The sequence below is a fragment of the Hydra vulgaris genome, chromosome 08 (genome assembly GCF_038396675.1).
Source record: "Hydra vulgaris chromosome 08, alternate assembly HydraT2T_AEP".
In the NCBI taxonomy this organism is placed as follows: Eukaryota; Metazoa; Cnidaria; class Hydrozoa; order Anthoathecata; family Hydridae; genus Hydra; species Hydra vulgaris.
The window spans coordinates 45,975,001-45,994,318 of record NC_088927.1 but is presented as its reverse complement, the minus strand read 5'-3'; the positions used below and the strand labels follow the sequence as shown (position 1 = coordinate 45,994,318).

The following is a 19,318-nucleotide window of genomic DNA, read 5'->3' as shown; positions in this document are numbered from 1 at the left end:
CAAAAGTATGCCAACTATTCTGTTGGGGGGTTTTTTCATTAGTAACTTGGGATGTAAAACTAAATCAAATGCTTTCTTAAACTCAAAATATACAATATCTGCAGGAATGTGGTGCTGAAGATTTAAAGTCCAGTCATGAAGACTTTCTAGAATATTAGTACAGGTACTACGTTTACGAATAAAACCATGCTGCTCGTTTGTAATTAAGTTATTGAGTAAGAAAAAATTTATTGTTTTGGTATTAATAATTCTTTCCATTACACGACAACAAGTAGATGTCAATGAGATTGGTCTATAATTACCTGAGTCAACTGTTGGTCCCTTTTTGTGAATTGAAATTGCGCTTGCTACTTCCAGTTTAACGGTAAAGCACCATTTTTAAATGAGGTATCAAATAAATGGCTTAAAGGAATCAATAAAATATTGGGACAAATCTTTAGGTAAACATTGGGAATACCATCTAGACTAGTAGTAGTGGTGAGTTTAAATGTTTTCAGTGCTTTTTTGACTGTAGAATGAGAAAAGTTATTAGACGACAGACAAGCTGAATGTATATTAACACGAGCCATAAACTTTAATGATATGCCATTATCGACCACTTGCAAAAAAATAAAAAGTACAAGATATTTCTTCTTTGTTTTGACAAAGGATGTTATCAGATCAACGGATCACCTTGAGTTTACTACAGGTTTTGAGTTTTCCATTAACAAAATTAAAGAAACTATAAAGGTTGTCTTTGCGTTTCATCTTAAGTTCTTTTGCTTCAGGATGCTTTTTAACGGAATCCAAACATTGTGCGGCAATTGATTTATAAGATGCTTTTTGATTAGGTTTACCTGCTATATTTGATCTTTTCCATGCAATTGCTTTGTTGTTTATCAATCTTTTAACACAATGAGGAAAGTGTATTTTATTTGATGATTTATGCTCTTCACTGACTTGCACTTTAAGTACATGTTGTATAATAATATTGTTTAGTATAGTAGAAAAAGTGTGCAATATTAACAAGCTTCAATATTAAGATATGTTTGAAAGATAATACTTCAATCTAACGATATTAGATACTTATTGATAGCTTACTAATCTGAATTTTTCTAAGAGTAGAACTGTTAAACTGGAATTTCATCTTAATTATACATGCAGCTCAAATTAGAAGCAAATATGATTACATTGTGATCACTAGTACCAATAGGTGGTTCAATATAGAGATCAATAATAAATGAGGAGGAAGAATTAAAAATAAGATCTAAGATGCTATTTTCGAGAGTTAGTTAATTAGCATGCTGTGTGAGACTATATCTGTTTATAAAATGTAGGAATGAGTTATGTATAACCTTATTTGGACCATGATAGTCGTGCCAATCTATATCAGATAAGTTAAAATCTCCTTGTTTAGCCACATTTTTTCAATGGAGCACAATAAGTTTAACATTTTACACTACTTTCCGTATAATCATATATTTATCGTCTTTCTCAAAACCCCAACTGCAATAATAACGAATAATTCGGAACGGCTGACCATTAAGGTTTAAATCAGCACAGACAATTTCTAACTCATGAAGCTCTGGTAGTACATAAACTTTTGTAAAACTGCGATAAAATATTGCTACTCCGCGATCTTTACTATTTCTGTCACAGCGAAGACCACTGTAAATCCTAGAACATAATAGACCCTCAGGTAAATTTTTATTTAATCAAGTTTCAATAACAAATATCAAGATTGTGTAAATAGACAAAGTGTTGCAATTCAGCAATTTTATTACCTAGACTGCGAATGTTAGTAAATGTCCATTTCCCACAGTAATTGGTTTTTGGATGATTAAGTAGCTCTTAGTTTTTTAAATTTATTAGTTGCTAGTCGTTGTTCTTCTCAATCAGCTTGTTCAAATTTTTAAAGAGTAGATTTTTTGGAAAAATCAGTTGATCTGGTTGACTTGATATGAATTGATATCTTTTAATGAGTTTTACAACGCGTTCATTTTTAATTCATTAATAGTATTGTAAATCTTTATTCAATTTAGCACGTTCTTCTCTTAAAGCTTTTATTTTAAGTCTTACAGTCTCTGTCATGTCTGCATTAAAAATATGTTATTAGTTTCTGATGAATTTCGTTGAGTTTTGCCTGTTTTTATTACAAAATTTCATTCTTCTTTATTAGTTAGAATAATAATTACTGGTGCTAGCTGGTCTGATTTTGTACTTGGTTTGAAAATACGTTGGATAGTTGCTTTGAAATTAATCTGATTAAATGTATTTTGTACCATAAAACATGTTAGACGGTTGCGTGACATTTCCTTATGTGTTTTTAGAAACTTAGGCTATAATAATACTATAACCCTCTCAATAAGATTCATTTAAAAAGCAAGTTTGTACATTTTTTGGACAAACGGGCCCAAGAGATCTAGTTATTTATGTTAAAAATTAATTTAAAAAGCAAATTCGGACATATTTGGAAAAACGGAACAAGGAGATCAAGTTATTTCTAATAACTTAGCTTTATCTGTTTAATATTTTTTACAAGAGCTTTTCTGCAGAAAAAACTCTTAACAAACTCATTTAAATAAGCTGTTTTTACTTCTGAGTAAGGCAAATGCATTAATAAAAACCCGTTATTTGTTCCAAAAATCGATACTTAATGCAAATGAAACCGTTTAGATTGTAATAAGGTGTAAAAATATAAATGGTTTCCATTCACATGTAAAAATAAGAAAAATATAAAAAACAAAGCAAAAATGGGTAATATATCCATTAGAAATATTGTTTCATTATTACATAGCTTTAAGTAAATGATATAAAAATTATTAAACTTCGCTTGAGCTTTTTGAATACAATCAACATTCAGTACATTTCTTAAATTCTGCTACGTAGGAACTTTTTTATGTACTCTATGTATTTATTTGAAAACTAAAAAATGTGACTAAACAGGGAACCAATAAAAATTTTACTTTGCAAGGTTGTTTTTCTTTTGTGAAAGTTTCAAGTTTTATTGTTGCAAGTTTGGATTAACAACTCTTTTTAAAAAGAAAAAGCTACAAATAAATGATCAAAATAAGATTAACCTTTGTTTTTATTTGAAAACTGAACCTATAGCCTTTAATAAATGATTTTATGTAGTCAGTTTCAGTAATAAAACTATCCAATAATCATTTTTAACTAAAGGCAACAACCTAAAAGTTAACCATCTATCAACACAAAACAACACAACAATATTGTCACAAAATTAACAAATAACAAAAAATGTGTTAATTTTGTAATATTAATATTGTTGGAATCCCTTATATAATAAATATACGCGTACAAATAAGAAAAAACTTATAAAATTTACAGAAATACCTGGGATTCTGGAAATATCCGGGAAAAAATAATCCCTAAATTTAAGAACATTTACAAATACAAAATTTGTGAAGTTATCATTCAATAACCTTTTTATGCATGTTTATCAAACTTAAAAAACAAATTATCAAATGATTTGGTTCTGGAACATGCTAGTCAGAATTGCTTGTATGAAAACTAAGACATTTTATGATTATTAGCAACTTTTTTAAATGTTTGACCTTGACATTTTTTATTGTCATTGATTATTGTGAACAAAAGTGTCTTATTTAAATATTTTGTATGAACAATTAATAATTTCTTATTTAAATATATATATATATATATATATATATATATATATATATATATATATATATATATATATATATATATATATATATATATATATATATATATATATTATACAATTAACTTATTATACTCACTAATACTTGAGAGATAATACATTAATTGATTGAACTGAACGAAATATTTGTGGCGATATTTTGCAGCCGTTTTTTAAAACGCCTTGAGAGGCTAACTACGTATTTTTAAAAAACGCAATTAAAAACTTACTTGTTGTACCAAAAGATGAAGGTAAAGCTGTTCAAAAAAAATGCAATGGTTATCGCAATACCACACTTTTGCTGTAAACTAAAAAAAAAATTTTAAATTTAAAACAATAACAAAATTTTAAATATAAGAACTCTTAAAAAAAAAAAAAATTGAACAAATTATAATGCCTGTTTGTTCAGCATATACTGCTAGCATTGAACGGTGAAATGTAATCCTATGTCAAAAAATCCCTTATATTACTTTTAAATACATTAATGAAGATTTGCAATAAATAAGTCAATACAAAACTAATAATATAAAAGTTCAAAAAACAATCATATATTTGCAACAAGTGAAGAGACTTGGAAATATTAAAACTTCTTCAACAATTTTAATTTATTTTTTATATCTAATTTTCAATTTGACGAAAGTTACTAAAACTTATGTATAACACAGTATATAAAATAAATACCTTTATAAAAAAAATAAAAGCAATAACTTTAAGTTAAACATATTTAATGAAAGAAAATAGAAACTTTAAAATGTTTAAATTAGGAGAGCTATTATTAAAAAGGAAGCCTGTGTTTTACCAAAATATATTTATAAACAAAACCGTAATTTATTAACAAAAGAGGAAAAAGTATATATCTTTTGAATATTTTTTTTTATTGACAAAATGCAAACTGATAACGAAAAGGAAGAGTATATATTTTTTCTACAAAACGTACTTAAAAAGCAACTGTATATAAATGTTAAATGAAGTATATATCTTTTCAATAAAGTTTACTTAAAATTATAAATATTAAAAAAAGTATAGATATTAAAAATGCTATATATCTATCCAACATTTCTTTTAAACACATTCTTTAAACAATATATTTGGAAACATTTTATAAATGCACTAATTACAAAAAGATTTAATTTATGTTTTTCATCAAGAAAGAACGCAACTCTACTGGCAAGGACAAAATACTTGCTCTCAACAAAGCTAATGATAAATAACAAACAATAATGTTCAAATAAGAAAAACCTGCCATCCTAAAAACAAAGATATTATTTGAAAATAAAAAAAAAACATAATGTTGAATCTGAATATTATTTGATAATAATATTGAGATTCAACATCAACAATTAATAGCAGATTCATGAATGTCCTATTAATTATTAATTATTAATTCCCATAAATGGCACAATAATTAATTATTAATTCCCATAAATGGCACAACTCTATTGTTGTTTAGCCAATGTTGTGTTTAGACCATAATAGAAATAATGATTTGGTCTGTTGAATGGTTGACTTTAAAGTATCTTACCACAGGTGTTTGGACCAACCAACCTTAGATACTTGTATACAAGTTTGATTTTGTTCCATTCAATAAGGGTCCCATTCATTAAGGTTATGCCCATACATTGATATTAGATTGTTTTTCTAAATTACTATCCTTCTGCTAGATTTTTCTATAACACTTACTCATAACTTAAACGGTTTGATTATCCAGAGCTAAACAAAAATACATATCTGACCATAACACTTTTTGTACTTTCTTTAACAGTTTTTTCCCCTGCTTTCTTGAGGTGACATAGCTAAAACATATAGAAAACTCGAGTGAAAAGTGCATTTTTGAATGAGACAAAATTGTTTAACAAAAAATACAAGACTGTGAAAAACTCTAAAGAATGTGAATGGCTATCCATCACTAAGATAATTCTCAATTTATAAGTAGGAATTTACTTTTTACACCATTTTCTAGTAAAATGTGAGAGCAGTTTAAATAGGTTTATAAAGAAAACAAGGAACTTAAATACCATTCTATCAAACAGACAAACTTTAAAATAGAAATTATAAATAAAAATTACCAATTTACTGTATTCACTGTTGTCTTTTAATCTGGTTTCAAGTTCATAAAGTTCATCAAGGGACTCAATCTTTTTGAAAACGGTTACTAAACGTAACCATTTTTCATTTTCTGACATTTTATTGTCACATTTGCAACAGTTTTTCTCAAGAAGTAATTGAAGTACTAGTTTTTGGAATTCTAAAAAAAATCACCTTTTCAAGTTTAATAAAATATTGAATATAAAACTAGAATATATTAAATTATATAAACAGACTTTTTGGCAAAGAAATAAAATGTTACAGTATAATTTTTTTTCTTAATTTTAAAACTTATTTTGAAGTTTGACATTTTAATTACTTTAAAATGTTTAATTATAAAAGATTTAATTTGTATTTTATAATCTTTATTTAAATTTTTCAGTTGAATTGTTAATAAATGTTTTATATATAAAGATTTAAACAATTATCAACTAAAGTATAAGTAAACCAAAATGAATTTTGGTTTCTGTTTATTCATTTTAGATTTTAGATTTGCTGCTTATTTAAGTATTTTTTTACAAATAGAAAAAGTTTTATGATTGTCAAACATTTAATTTTTCACCTATTACTTCAACTTCAAGTTCAATTTTTAGTTGAAGACGCCATTAGTTTAATGTTCCATTAGTAATTATTACTATACTAATAGTTTCGATTCTATAAATCTATAAAATAGATGTTAGCTCAACTTAGCACAAGATATTTTTTGGTAAAATATGTAGTTTCAAAGTAAAGGTCATGAGAATTTATATTGAGTATAGATTGCCATGGAACGGGTCGTTGAATTTTATTATAACTTTTAGTCTTAGAATAACTAGATGTACGTTTTAATGGATAATGAGATGCACCAGATAAACAAGGCCGAGGTTAATAAGAATCTGGAGATTCTGAATGATGATGATGAACAGGTGAATACTGTATTGGTAAAGGAGGTGGATGTGAAATTATACATGCCCTTTCCTTTTTAGCTTTCTCTATCACTTCCATTATTTAAAATGTTGGTTTGCTAGGAACACTTTTACCTAAACACAGAATAATGAAAAAAATTAAAATAATAAGCAAGTTTGTTTACAGTTTAAATTATGGTCAAGCATATATACATGAAATTGTAATGTAAATTAAGGTATGGTTATTTTATAAAAGAAAACAACAGAAAACAGACAATAATTACTTTTTTGACAAAAATGATAAAAAAAAGTTGCCACAACTGAAATATAGCTTTAGAAAAGTCAAATTCTTCAAATTTCTTTTTTTTTACATCGCTTTCTGAAGAACTTGTATGCATAAGAAATTTATGGCACACACTCTCCTCACCTATATCAAATCACAAAAATAGAAAACAATATATTTGTGAACTTACGCATTTAATCCAATGTTCTGATTGAAAAATATTATTTCATTACTGACCTTCAATAACAACTTCTTTTAAATCATACTTTTTCCAGGTATCTTTATTTGGGTTAATTGACTTTTTATTTTTAACATTAACTCCATTTGGCCACCATAGCAACATTAGTTCTTTATCAATCCATCTCTTTGGCACAACTGTCTTTTGTTCTGCAAAAACACCATTTACATTTTCCAAAAATACACACATCACATTTTTGTCAATTGCCATTTTTAAATTGCGTTTTTGAGTCATTTTTACTAAAATGAATAAAACAAAATATCATTATAGCTGATTCCCTTCATGACATTACCCATTGCATATTCCAATAAATGACAAGTACACAAAAAAAGATTTTACAAATTAAGTTTAAATAAAGATTATTCATTTATGAAAGATGTCCATGACTTTACTGTTATTAAAAATTCAAATGTTATGCTTTTTATAAAATATTCGTCTTAAAAGAAATATACAAAAAGCAAAAAAAAAAGTTATACACAAACATACAAATATTAGTAATACTTGTACATTTATATACTTATAAAGTATACATGTATATGTATAAATGTTATACAGAATATTTAGATATATGTATATAAAAAGAATTATTTAATTTAACAAACAATAAAAAATTAAAATGATGAAACACATATTTAAAGAAATAACAAGACACATTTTTATTTCAATGAATTGGATGTACAGCTAAAAAGTTACCTAAACTAATTAATTTTAAATTAATTAATTTTAAAATGTCAAAAACAAAAACTAAAACATATATTTAAAACTTATGTTAAAACAAGATTATGTAATAAAGGCATTATGACAAAACCTTCTTTGTGTGGAAGACAAAGTGCTTTTCTTAAAAAAGAACACTTTTCAACATTTTTTCTTCTTGAAATATTGTCAAAGTTTTTAATATAAACAATTTAAAAAGCTTGTAGTCACATGGTTCGACAAAAAGGCTTTGAAAATGTTGTTTCTTAATAATGTCACACTCATACGTATCATATACATTGACCTTCTTTATTTTCGCAAAATTATCAGACTGCAGTAGATACCAAGAATCTTTATCGCTGTTTGAAATTTTTGCTACAATATGCTTTTGGGTTATCCCACTCATTGCTAAACTTTCTAACTCTTGTGTACGCTTGAAAATCTGCGATAAAGGACTTTGAGCCTTTTTTACAAATTTTTTTACTACTTTTAAGTAGTTATCAGATGGAAAGCTGGAAATATTGTCCAAAGAAGTAGAGAATTTTTTGCTATCTTCCCAAAGATGTGTTAGGCAGTGATCATTATAAACGGTAAATGTAGGACCAAACAAATCAACGCAAGTAGAAACAAAATACTGTAAAAGATCTTTTGCATAACCAGAAAAGTTGTTGCGGATTTCAAAACAATCATCAAGAAATATTCGCATTGCAAGAGAAAAAGTAAGAAAATTCTTATAGCTTTCAGAGGGAAGTATATCTTTCAACGCTAAACAACCAGTGCACAACAGAAATTGTCAATACTCTGTTACTTTCCATTTTCTTAAATCTCCTAAGCTACGTGGTTGTCTTACAAAATCAGAAGGCATTTTCCCACTCTATTCTTCGAGCTTTGTGGATATTTGCCTCAGTTGTGCTGGACACAATTTCCGGTTTCGCGGACCTTCCTTGTATGCTAACAAAATTCGTTTAGTAACACCTAGACAGGCAAGATGCATGTAGTCTAATGGAAACTATGTAACACATTTAATTCCTTTGTCAGCTAGTATTGATCTTTCAATTTGATGAGTACCAATATACACTTCATTTTTGAATGAATCATCATCTCTCGAAATATAATCAACATCATAAAAGAGCATTCTAAAATGTTCGTAAATCCTTTAACTTCACAGCGCTCGCAACCGTGGTAACTGCTATGAGATTTAATACCTTTTAAGAACTGCCTTGCAGGGGCATCACACACAAACGCAAAAATTTTATATCGAGCACTTTGCCATTGTACTGAAAACCACTTGCCAATAATAACTCATACTCATTCAGAAAATTGTATAAAAAATCATCACGATTATTTGGCTTGTTATCACCAACAAATATTGCTACAATAAAAGGTGTCAGTTTATCAAACATACATAATATAGGCCAAACCTGTGTATTTGATGACTTGAACAAGGGAAGTTCATCTACATTGACAACTAGAGAAATTGTATTCGACTCAAATCTATAATGCTGGTTGACTGCTAAAGTTCTTGATATGCCGTTTGAAATACCAAATACCAACATATTCACCTCAATAGTTTAACTCACTTGGGACATTCCTAGGAGTATTCAAAATTGTCCTTGTGCAATTTGGTAAATCAACATAATAACCATACTGGTTCAAAATGGTTAACAGTTTATCACTTGTATTTCTAGTACTTCTGTGTTTTAAAATCCATTTGACAATCTCTGTAACAAGTATTCCATCATTTAGATCTTCATTATCATCACTCATAAGAACCTCGGAGTCTAAATCAGAACTCTCAGTTTCAGAAGTATCTTTATGATCAGACACACAAAAAAAGTCGTTATGGTTCTCATTTTCAATGTTTTTCAATGTTTCATTAATATTGGATTTGATATGCAATGAGTTGTCAATTTCTTCGTTTACAAGTAGATTGTTTAAGGCTCAAGTATTGATTTTCCCTCAAGTATTGATTTTTCGCTTGTTTATTCATTTTTATTATTCTGATATAAACCTACATTTTAGTAGTTTTGACAATAACAAGATGATAATAAAAACTGAACATAATAAAAAAATAAAAAATAAGGAAACGTAAATTTTTAATAAAAAAAAGGTAACTACATTTATTTAAAGTAAGTTTTTTGCTTGCTAGCTTATTAATCTCATACAGTTAAATGTTTCTATCATAATTAAAATCATACAGCTAAACATTTTTATAATAATTAAAATCATACAGTTAAATTTTTGTATAATAACTAAATCATACAGTTGAATGTTTGTATCATAATTAAAATCATACAGTTAAAAGTTTAATGAAATAGTAATCATTAACAGTATTAATTGCGCTGAAAATATTTTCTGGAATGACAGTAAAAATTCTTGCTTGTGTTTATTAACTTATAAACTATGGTTATAAAGGATAAAATAAAAACTAGCTTACAATAAAATCTAAAAATAAAGATGAGGTATTTCAGGTTTTCCAAGAATGAAATGTTAAGGTTAAACTTTAGTTAGGAAAATACTTTTAATAGTTTTTTTTTTTCAGCTCAATAACTATGTTAAATAGATTATCTTAACAAATAAATACTAAAAATGCGAAAATATAAGATGATTACAAGCATAGTATATACTATAAATATACAAGAAGAAACTAAACAATAATAAATAAAACTGTGTAACATTTGCTTGCATTCTCTTCTTTATTTATACCAATGGAGAGACCTTTCCAATATTTGCAATCTGAATGTTTATTTGAGCTTTTGTTGAAGATTCTATATGCTTTCTACAAATTAAAACTTTAAAATAAATTTTATTCTACTAACTTTATAGTTTGATTTCTTTTTAACACTCAATGCATAGCAGATGCTCGGTGAAGATATATGAAAAATAATCTTCATGTTTCTTATTAAACAATATGCTTACGTTGTTTGTCAAAATAGAAGTATTGCAAGTAGTTTTTTGAAATTGATTTTCCACAGCTAACTTGATTTTAAGATATTATACTATATTGCTCAAAGTGAGTAACTATCAGACTCAAAATGGCATCATAGCAGATTTAATTGGATGAGCATTAGGCTCCTGCCATTTTGATAGTTTGTATTTTCCTTGCATCTAAAGTAAAATACTAAACATATTACTCACATTTATTTTAAAAAATCTAAACTTAGCTATAAATTAGGATTCAACTTAAGGAATATAAAATAGTAGTTCAACTCTTTAAAATTTAAAAATGAGATTAAAAGAAGAAAATTGTAATAATGAATACCCTAATACAAATGTTACATTATTGTTTGAACATTTCAAATAATTGGATACAAAATTTTATGGTTGAAATTCAAAAAATTAAAATTTGAACAAATTTAATGATATCGAGCTAAGTATTTATAATTTATTTGAAAACTAGTAGATTCAGAAATAGTTGTAGCATAATAATTTAAGAATAAAAAATTGTTCAATATCATAATAAAACATTCTATAACATAAAAAAAACCTGTTCTATAATTTATAGAACAGAATTTGACAACAATAAAAAATCAAATCAAACCTTTATAAACGACATTTCACTACGTTTTATTAAATTTATTACCTTTTATTATTATCAGCAATTCAAACTTTTTACTACTTGTACGCTGTTTATTTAAAAATATTTTTTCAAAAATCCTCGATTGTCTTTTAAGAGGCAATTCAAACCTATAAACTTGGTTAATTACCTTCGAACTAAACTTATTTCATATTTTCTCTTACGCGATCTTTATGTAGAAAAATAAGCAAAAATTTTTTTATAGTTAGCGGAACAAGGTTGTTCTGCTAACTATAAAAAGATTTAGAAGGTATTAACGTACGTTAATATTTCTTTGTTTTTTTACGTAGTCTTTTCGTTAGCTCAACATTAGAATGTTACGTTAATAATTCTTTGTTTTTTTAACGTTGTGTCAACGTTAGAATATTACGTTAAAAAGATTACGTTTACAAAACGTTAGATTAACGTTAAGTAACGTAAAACGCAATTTTAACATAAATACAACGTAAATACAACGTTGTGTGCCGGCTGCGATTCAAGATGAGTAAACACATCTACAATTAAACTCATTGGTTTTACTACTGGTATGCCATTAAGATCAAAAATTAGTAAAAAAATTTAAAATAATTTTATTATTTTAAAGAACTTTTAAAAGAAAGTATCCGTAATGATTTGATTTAAATAATATTTAAGTCCACATCTTTTTACGAGTTATTATAGATATATAAGTATATATAATCTACAAAATAGTATAATAATAATAATAATAATATATATATATATATATATATATATATATATATATATATATATATATATACTATATATATATATATATATATATATATATATATATATATATATATATATATATATATGTATATATATATATATATGTGTATATATATATATATATATATATATATATATATATATATATATATATAAATATATATATATATATATATATATAAATATATATATATATACATATATATGTATATATATATATATATATATATATATATATATATATATATATATATATATATATATATATATATATATATATATATATATATATATAATGTTTATGAAATAAACTTGATTTATCTAGTTTATAAAACAACATATATGAGTATCAATTATTTTTAATAATTGATACTCATATATGTTCTTTTATAAATTTAAATATTTAAAGAATGCAGACTACAACGCACAACATTGTTATTAAGTCAGTATGTAAGTTAGTATATTTTTATCTAAAGTTATAATAAATATATAAACTTTTAAGGACAAATTTAAAAGTTTGTAATAAATGTATATTCAAATACCTTTAAAAAGAAGCATTACAAGACAATATTTTGAAAAAGACTAAATAACAAAAGAAAACCAAAATTAAATTGCAAAGTACTAATAAAAAAACTCCTATATTAGTCATTTTAGTTCTAACTTCTTCTATAAAAAGAAAACAAAACAATAAAAATTATAAAAATAAAAATAACCAACAACAAACAAATATTTAAATTTTTATTGTGAGACTAAAAAATGAATAACATTAATTTTCTTTGATTACTGAGAAAAATATATTTATTAGCTCTAATTTGCTTGCAAACCTTCCTTGCAAGAACGCATTGAATAAAGAAGCGCAATAAGAAAAACCTTGAAACTACTTTAAAGTTACATAAGACGACAATAAAAATCAAATGAGAGCAATAATATTTAGATTTATTTATATCAATATTATGTTCACTTGCCACTGCTATCGTAATTGTATGGATTTTGCTAACCAAAACTACACTTATTTTTTTTAATGTAGCTGAAACTTCTGCCGTTAGGCAAATAAGCGCCTAGCTGTATTTTCATCATTTGTTTTGTCAAGCCCTGGTTTCAGTTAATATTTAATCAAACGCTGTTCTCTAAATTCTTTCTAAATTCGAGCTTTATAGTTGCAATAATTTCTTTATTTCTTGATTGGAAGTTTATAGCCCAAGTGTAAAATGCATTCAATCATTCAATTCCACCTATGTAGCACAGATAAACCAAATTGTTCTCTGAACCATTTGCTCAATATTATTAAATTGCGTTGGTTGCACCACATATAAAATGTTTTTAGATGGAAGAAGTTTCTGCCAGACATTACATACTTTGTCATCTACCATACAAAAAATAAAGTATGAAAAGCTTTTTTTTTTTTTTTCGATTAGGAATAATCTTAACTATACTTTATATTTGCTTATCTATTTTATTCTATTCTGCATTTGATTTGATTTTTTTTATAAAATCAATTTTGTGAGGTGTACAATATCATGTGGATGCAGGGCGTGAATTTGATCAAACAATTTTTCTACCAGAAACAAGTCAAAGATGGTCAATATATTGTTAGAAAAACAACTGAACCACTGACTTTGAAAACATAAAACTTCTGTTTATATGAACTAATGCCTGAAAAGCCATCAAACCATAGTTTAAATTTATTTAAATAATTGTCTATTTCTTTCTTCTAAAAAGTCCTAAAAACAGGCTCTACAGCTACATGTAATCTCGATAAAGGTGCTCTTGGCCAATTGATCTGCTATAAAGTTGCACTCTTCTCTTATTAATTTTTAGGTAGTTTTTTAGAGGTTTTTTAGCAGTTTTTTTTTAATTTGAGTAAATTTTTAGTTTTAGTAGCTCTTGATTTCATTTACAGTAGGCCCTGGTTTAAAAAACTAAATTACGGATAAACTGTATTTCGATGACTTGCATCCTTTACATAACATATTTTTTACTTTTAATAACTGGCCCGTTAGGCTTGTAATTTTCCATAAAATTGTGGTAGTTACAAATCAACTCATTGATGAACCAGTAATATTAGGCAACGTGGATAAGCAATCAAATTTTGAATTCATAAATTGCCTAATTTTTGTTAAAGGCTCTATTACTCAGTTTTTAGAACCTGTATTTACTGCAGTGGAATCACATGTTACAACGGAAACTTTGTTTAATAAATTATATTCTGAAATAAATCATGTAACATTTTATAAACAAAAAGTGCTGCCTTTCTCTAAGTTTTTCAAAGAAAGTTTTTTTAAAAGATATAACCCAAGATTTAGAAAATAATGTGGTTTGACTACGTCCTTACCATCAAAATGTAAGCACCACATTTCTTCAAAAGAGTCGATAAAAGACAGAATCAAACTTAATCCTGAACGAGTGTTGCTGATGCATTTTGGACTGCGGATGCGAAAATCGGTTTTCTACCCACCGCATGAGTACAGCTTTAAACAATTGACTATAATTTGTTTCAAGTACTTTTAAGTGGCAGGTCTCGCAGATGTATTGTAATAGGCTCTGTCCCAATACTGTACTGACCTTTGCACCCAGTTAATAAAAGAGTTTATCTTTCAAACTTTTAAATGTAGCTTTTTTGAGCAATAGATCAAAGAATTTATCCTACACGTTTTTGTATTTAATCTGGTTTTTTTTTGCACAAATCTGGTCGTTCTTTGCATTTAATCTGACGGTTTTTTGCATTTAATCTGACGGTTTCTTGCATTCAATCTGGCGGTTTTTCTTTATCATGATAAATATTTTTGCTTTTTTTACTTCATTTAATTTAACTTCTTTATATGCAATACTCTAAAATGCTAAATTAAGAAATACAATACAAACTCTTAAATGTTGAAGTAAGAAATTTGATTATTAATTTTGTTATTAACGAAGGTTCATATAATAAGAAATCACGGGAACAGTCTCCAAAGAACGACCCTAAAATAACTTGTGTTGTCACCAAGAAGTCGTAACATAACCATAATATTATCATTAAATTGATTAAATATAGTCCACAGTGAAGCAATATTTGACGTGGGGGTGACAGCAGATATTTTAAAGGATTCTTAAATACACTTATAGTTATTTTGTGGGAAAAGTTAACAGAGAATAAAAGTTGTAACTTTTAAAAAGTTGTTTTTTTGAACTTGTTATGTTTTCATTTATATATATATATATATATATATGTTTTTTACAAAAATATTATGTCTTTCTCATAAGCCTTTATTAATTAAACACAGTGTATAATGATTTATGTATGATATGTGATTTTTTACTAATTAATTATTATTTATTATTATTGTTACTATTTTTAGTATTATTATTACTCAATGTTATTGGATTATACTATTTGTTACACTATTTGAAAAATAAATTTAGATATTTATCTAAATTTATTTTTCACTGGAATAGCAAAAAACCCTTTATAAAAAGTACTTTATACTTCAAAATACTTTTACAAAAATTTATTATTTTGAATAGCTATTTATATTGCTTATCTTCTTTTATTTTTTTATTTTATTGTTTTAATAACAAATTTATAATTTTGCTTAGCAGACTTTACTTTTCTTGGCAAAGATTTCTCCTTAAAACATGGTCTCATCATTTTATTCCATACTTGACAAAATTCAATTGAGATTTCTTTAATAACATTACTGGATCTGAAAATATTACTTATAGGAAAGTCTTCTTTCTCTTTGAGAAGAAGATTTTCCAAAGAGGGAGACCCAACGAAAAAGGATGGAGACGTCCCCAATACTGTGTCGCCCTCTGTTGTGTTCTCGATCTCAGTTCTGATTTTATATATTTTTTACCTTTTAAAATTTGTTATAAAACTATATAAGATCCGAATATTAAAATAAACCAACATAACACACTACTTAATCTTTCTTCTTCACTTACAATTTAAAATGCGTTCCACATGAAAGCTATCTTACCCATCAAAAGTCATTTTCTTGCGTGTTTCGCAGTTATTCACTCTCCACTTTTACAAGTTAATGAAATTCCGGTTTCAGATCTTCAAGCCTTTCCGAGTCTCTCTCCGGTCAAACTCTCCGGTCAATTGTTGTTCATAGTTTTGCCATAATTTTCTTAACTTTTGGGTTTTTTTAGTTTTTGTTAACATTTTGAATTTTTTTTAACATTTTTCAATTTTTTTGTTTAGCCACACTTCGTGAGATTCTTTTCCGTTTTTGACGAAAAAACTTGCGAAGAGGAATACGATGAAGAAGACAATGAGGAAGACAATTGGGAAGACGATGAGGAGGACGATGAGGAAGACGGTGAGGAAGACGATGGGGAAGACGATGAGGAAGATAATGAAACAAACCAGAAAGAAGACGTTTTCGCATCAATCCATTATCACATACAACGTCTGATCCAACTGCGACTTTCCACCTCGGACCGTGTCAAACTATATCTAAATTATTTTGAGATGCTGTTACAGGGCATCGAAAAAACCACCCGCCATAACCTAACTCGCCGCACTCTCTTTTCACATTTCCAAAAATCCTGCGAAATGCAAAAAAAACTTTTAGATAAATAAAAATGTTTTATTTTTCTTTAACATGAATTTAACATGCAAGCAAAATCCTTAACACCTCCTTACTTTCCTTGTTAACTAATTAAAAAAATTTTAAAATATTTTAAAAGTATTGGAACTGTATATTTTTATAACTTTTTTAGGTTTTACATTTTTATTAAAACTTTTAGAGAACAGTAACCAGAATCTGCTTAAAACACCCCATTGACTACCAAAAAAAATCTGTAAGACTTTTGGAAGTTAACCAGCTTACGTTTTATAATTAATGTCTTTGATATATATTGCCGCTTCATTTGAGTTTTAATAAAAGTGTAAACATTTTTCACGCTTCTTTTATTTCTGAGTACTTAATTGAGCTTCAGTAAATAATAAGTTATTGTTAATTTATAAGTATATCTTTTAGTAAAATGTTTTATGCATTGTTCAATGGATAATTTATGATATCATTGTATGTTTATATTTTACGTACCCAGCCGGCATCTTTGCTTTGTTTCAATGTTGATATTTGGATGGAGCGTTGTTTCAACGTTGCTTAATCAAATCCCAATGTTAAAATAAAGCTACTATTTAAACGTTGTCGAGTAAAAGTTTTTTCAACGTTATTTCAAAGTTGACAAAAAAAACTCAATTATAAAATAACTATGCGTTGAGTTGGTGTTTAAAGCAAAATAAGTAAAAGTCAAAAAGTAAGTGAAATAATCTTTTAGTATGACACAGAATCAGTTATGGGTAAAACGCGTTTTTTGATTTCACAAGTCTTAGTCAGTATTCAACTTCCTACTTGTTCATAAACTAAAAAAATTAAATGGTTTATTTAAGAAAATTCTAAGCCTTTTATTGTTGCATTATACTATCAAAAATCTAAACCATCTAATATTTACGAATTTATGCTTGATTTTGTTAAACGAATACAAACAACTTCAGTTAGATAGCATATATTTTGGACAAAAGAAGTATAAAATTGTTATTAAGGCACTTATTTATGTTTCACCAGCAGAAGCAGTTAATCGTAATGGATATAATGCTTGTGAAAGATGTACATTTAAAAAAGTTTGGAATGGAAGGGTAACTTTTGAAAGTGATTTTTTGTAAGATTTGCAAACAGATAAAAAGTTTAATGAAATGGGATATAAGACCCATCAAGTTACAAAATCGCCTTTAATTTGAATCAATGTAAACTGTGTAAAGGACTTTCCTTAGACTACATGCATTTGGTATGTCTTGGAGTGGTAAGGCGTATTATGAATTATTAAAAAAATGGCCCAAGGGAGTACAGATTATCACAGGTGCAATTAAATACTATTTCTAATAAATTGATATTGTTAAAAAGAAAATTTCCAAGTAAATTTGTAAGGCAACCTCTTCAGTAACCTTAGCAAGTTCAAGTCAACTGAATTTTGTGAATTTCTTCTTTATTCAGGTGCAATTGTAATTAAAGGTGTGCTAAGCAGTTCTCAGTTTAGACATTTTCTTACACTATCGATAGCAATGATAATTTTGTTGGATAGGAATAAAAAAAGAAAAACATCTAACCTTGGCTATGCACAAAAATTCATTAATTTATATATAAACTATATATATATATTTATATAAATATAGTATAAAATAAGAATATAATATAAAATACATATAAATACATTTATAAATATATTAATTTATATACAGGGTGCGGCAGCGATTCGCGAATTAATTTTCGGCTAGGTTTTGTGATGTAAATAAAATACTTCCGCAATTTGTTTTTGTTGATTAATATTCAATGACTGTCTAAGATTTTAATAAAATAGTAAATAATACAAATTTTAGTTAAAAGTTTTACAATGGAAGCCAAAAGAAACGAAGTTTTAAATTAGATTTACGAGGGTTTGTCAGTACATGAAGTGATTCGTGTTTCTGGAGTATCTAAAACTACATTTTACAAAGTGATTAAACGTGGCAGTGCTGAAAGAGCCAAAATGTCTTCTCCAGTGAATAAAAAAGTTTATCAAAAGTTCATAGAAAAGCTAAAAAAGCATGTTGAAAAGCATCCTACTGTATCCATCAGAAAAGACAGCAAAATTATTCAAAGTTGATGAAAGGACAGTCAGAAGAACTCTAAAAACACTTGGAACGATTACGATTGGAACAATCAAAGAAGCATCTAAATTAGCTAAAAAGCCATGGTTCGTCAACAGTTAAAGTTTACTCAGATGAAAAACTTGTTAGTATTGACTATATAATAAATAGACGAAACGACAGATTCATTGTCAAGAAGGGTGACAAAGCACCACCTGTGTGTCACACCAAGCACCCTCATTTCATCATGATGCTAGGAATCATCGCTTCTAATGGAGAGAAATATTCACCAATCTCATCAAAGAAAAAGAAAAAGTTACCTCTGATGTTTGTATTAGCTTACTAAAACACTACATGGTGCCATGGCTGATAAAGCATTCCCAGAAAACAATTACATTTTTTAACAGGACAATCCACATTGTATGGGTCCAGAAAAACTTAATAATATCTTCGGGACAATATTGCTAATTGCGGGCCAAAACATTTATTACCACAATCCAGCACCGACCAGAATCCCCTTGACTATAGTGTGTGGAGCGTGGTTGAGAATAA

At 26.8% G+C, this 19,318-nt stretch overlaps 1 protein-coding gene across 1 annotated transcript in view; it reads left to right on the top strand.

Moving 5' to 3' along the window:
- LOC136083896 (TNF receptor-associated factor 5-like) overlaps positions 1-17,155 on the top strand; it is a 110,718-nt gene extending 93,563 nt beyond the window's left edge. The window contains exon 8 of the mRNA XM_065803814.1: positions 16,337-17,155. Within this exon, the coding sequence (XP_065659886.1) occupies positions 16,337-16,717 (381 nt within the window). The 3' untranslated portion in view covers positions 16,718-17,155. The remainder of the gene's footprint in view (positions 1-16,336) is intronic.
- Positions 17,156-19,318: the final 2,163 nt, after the last annotated feature.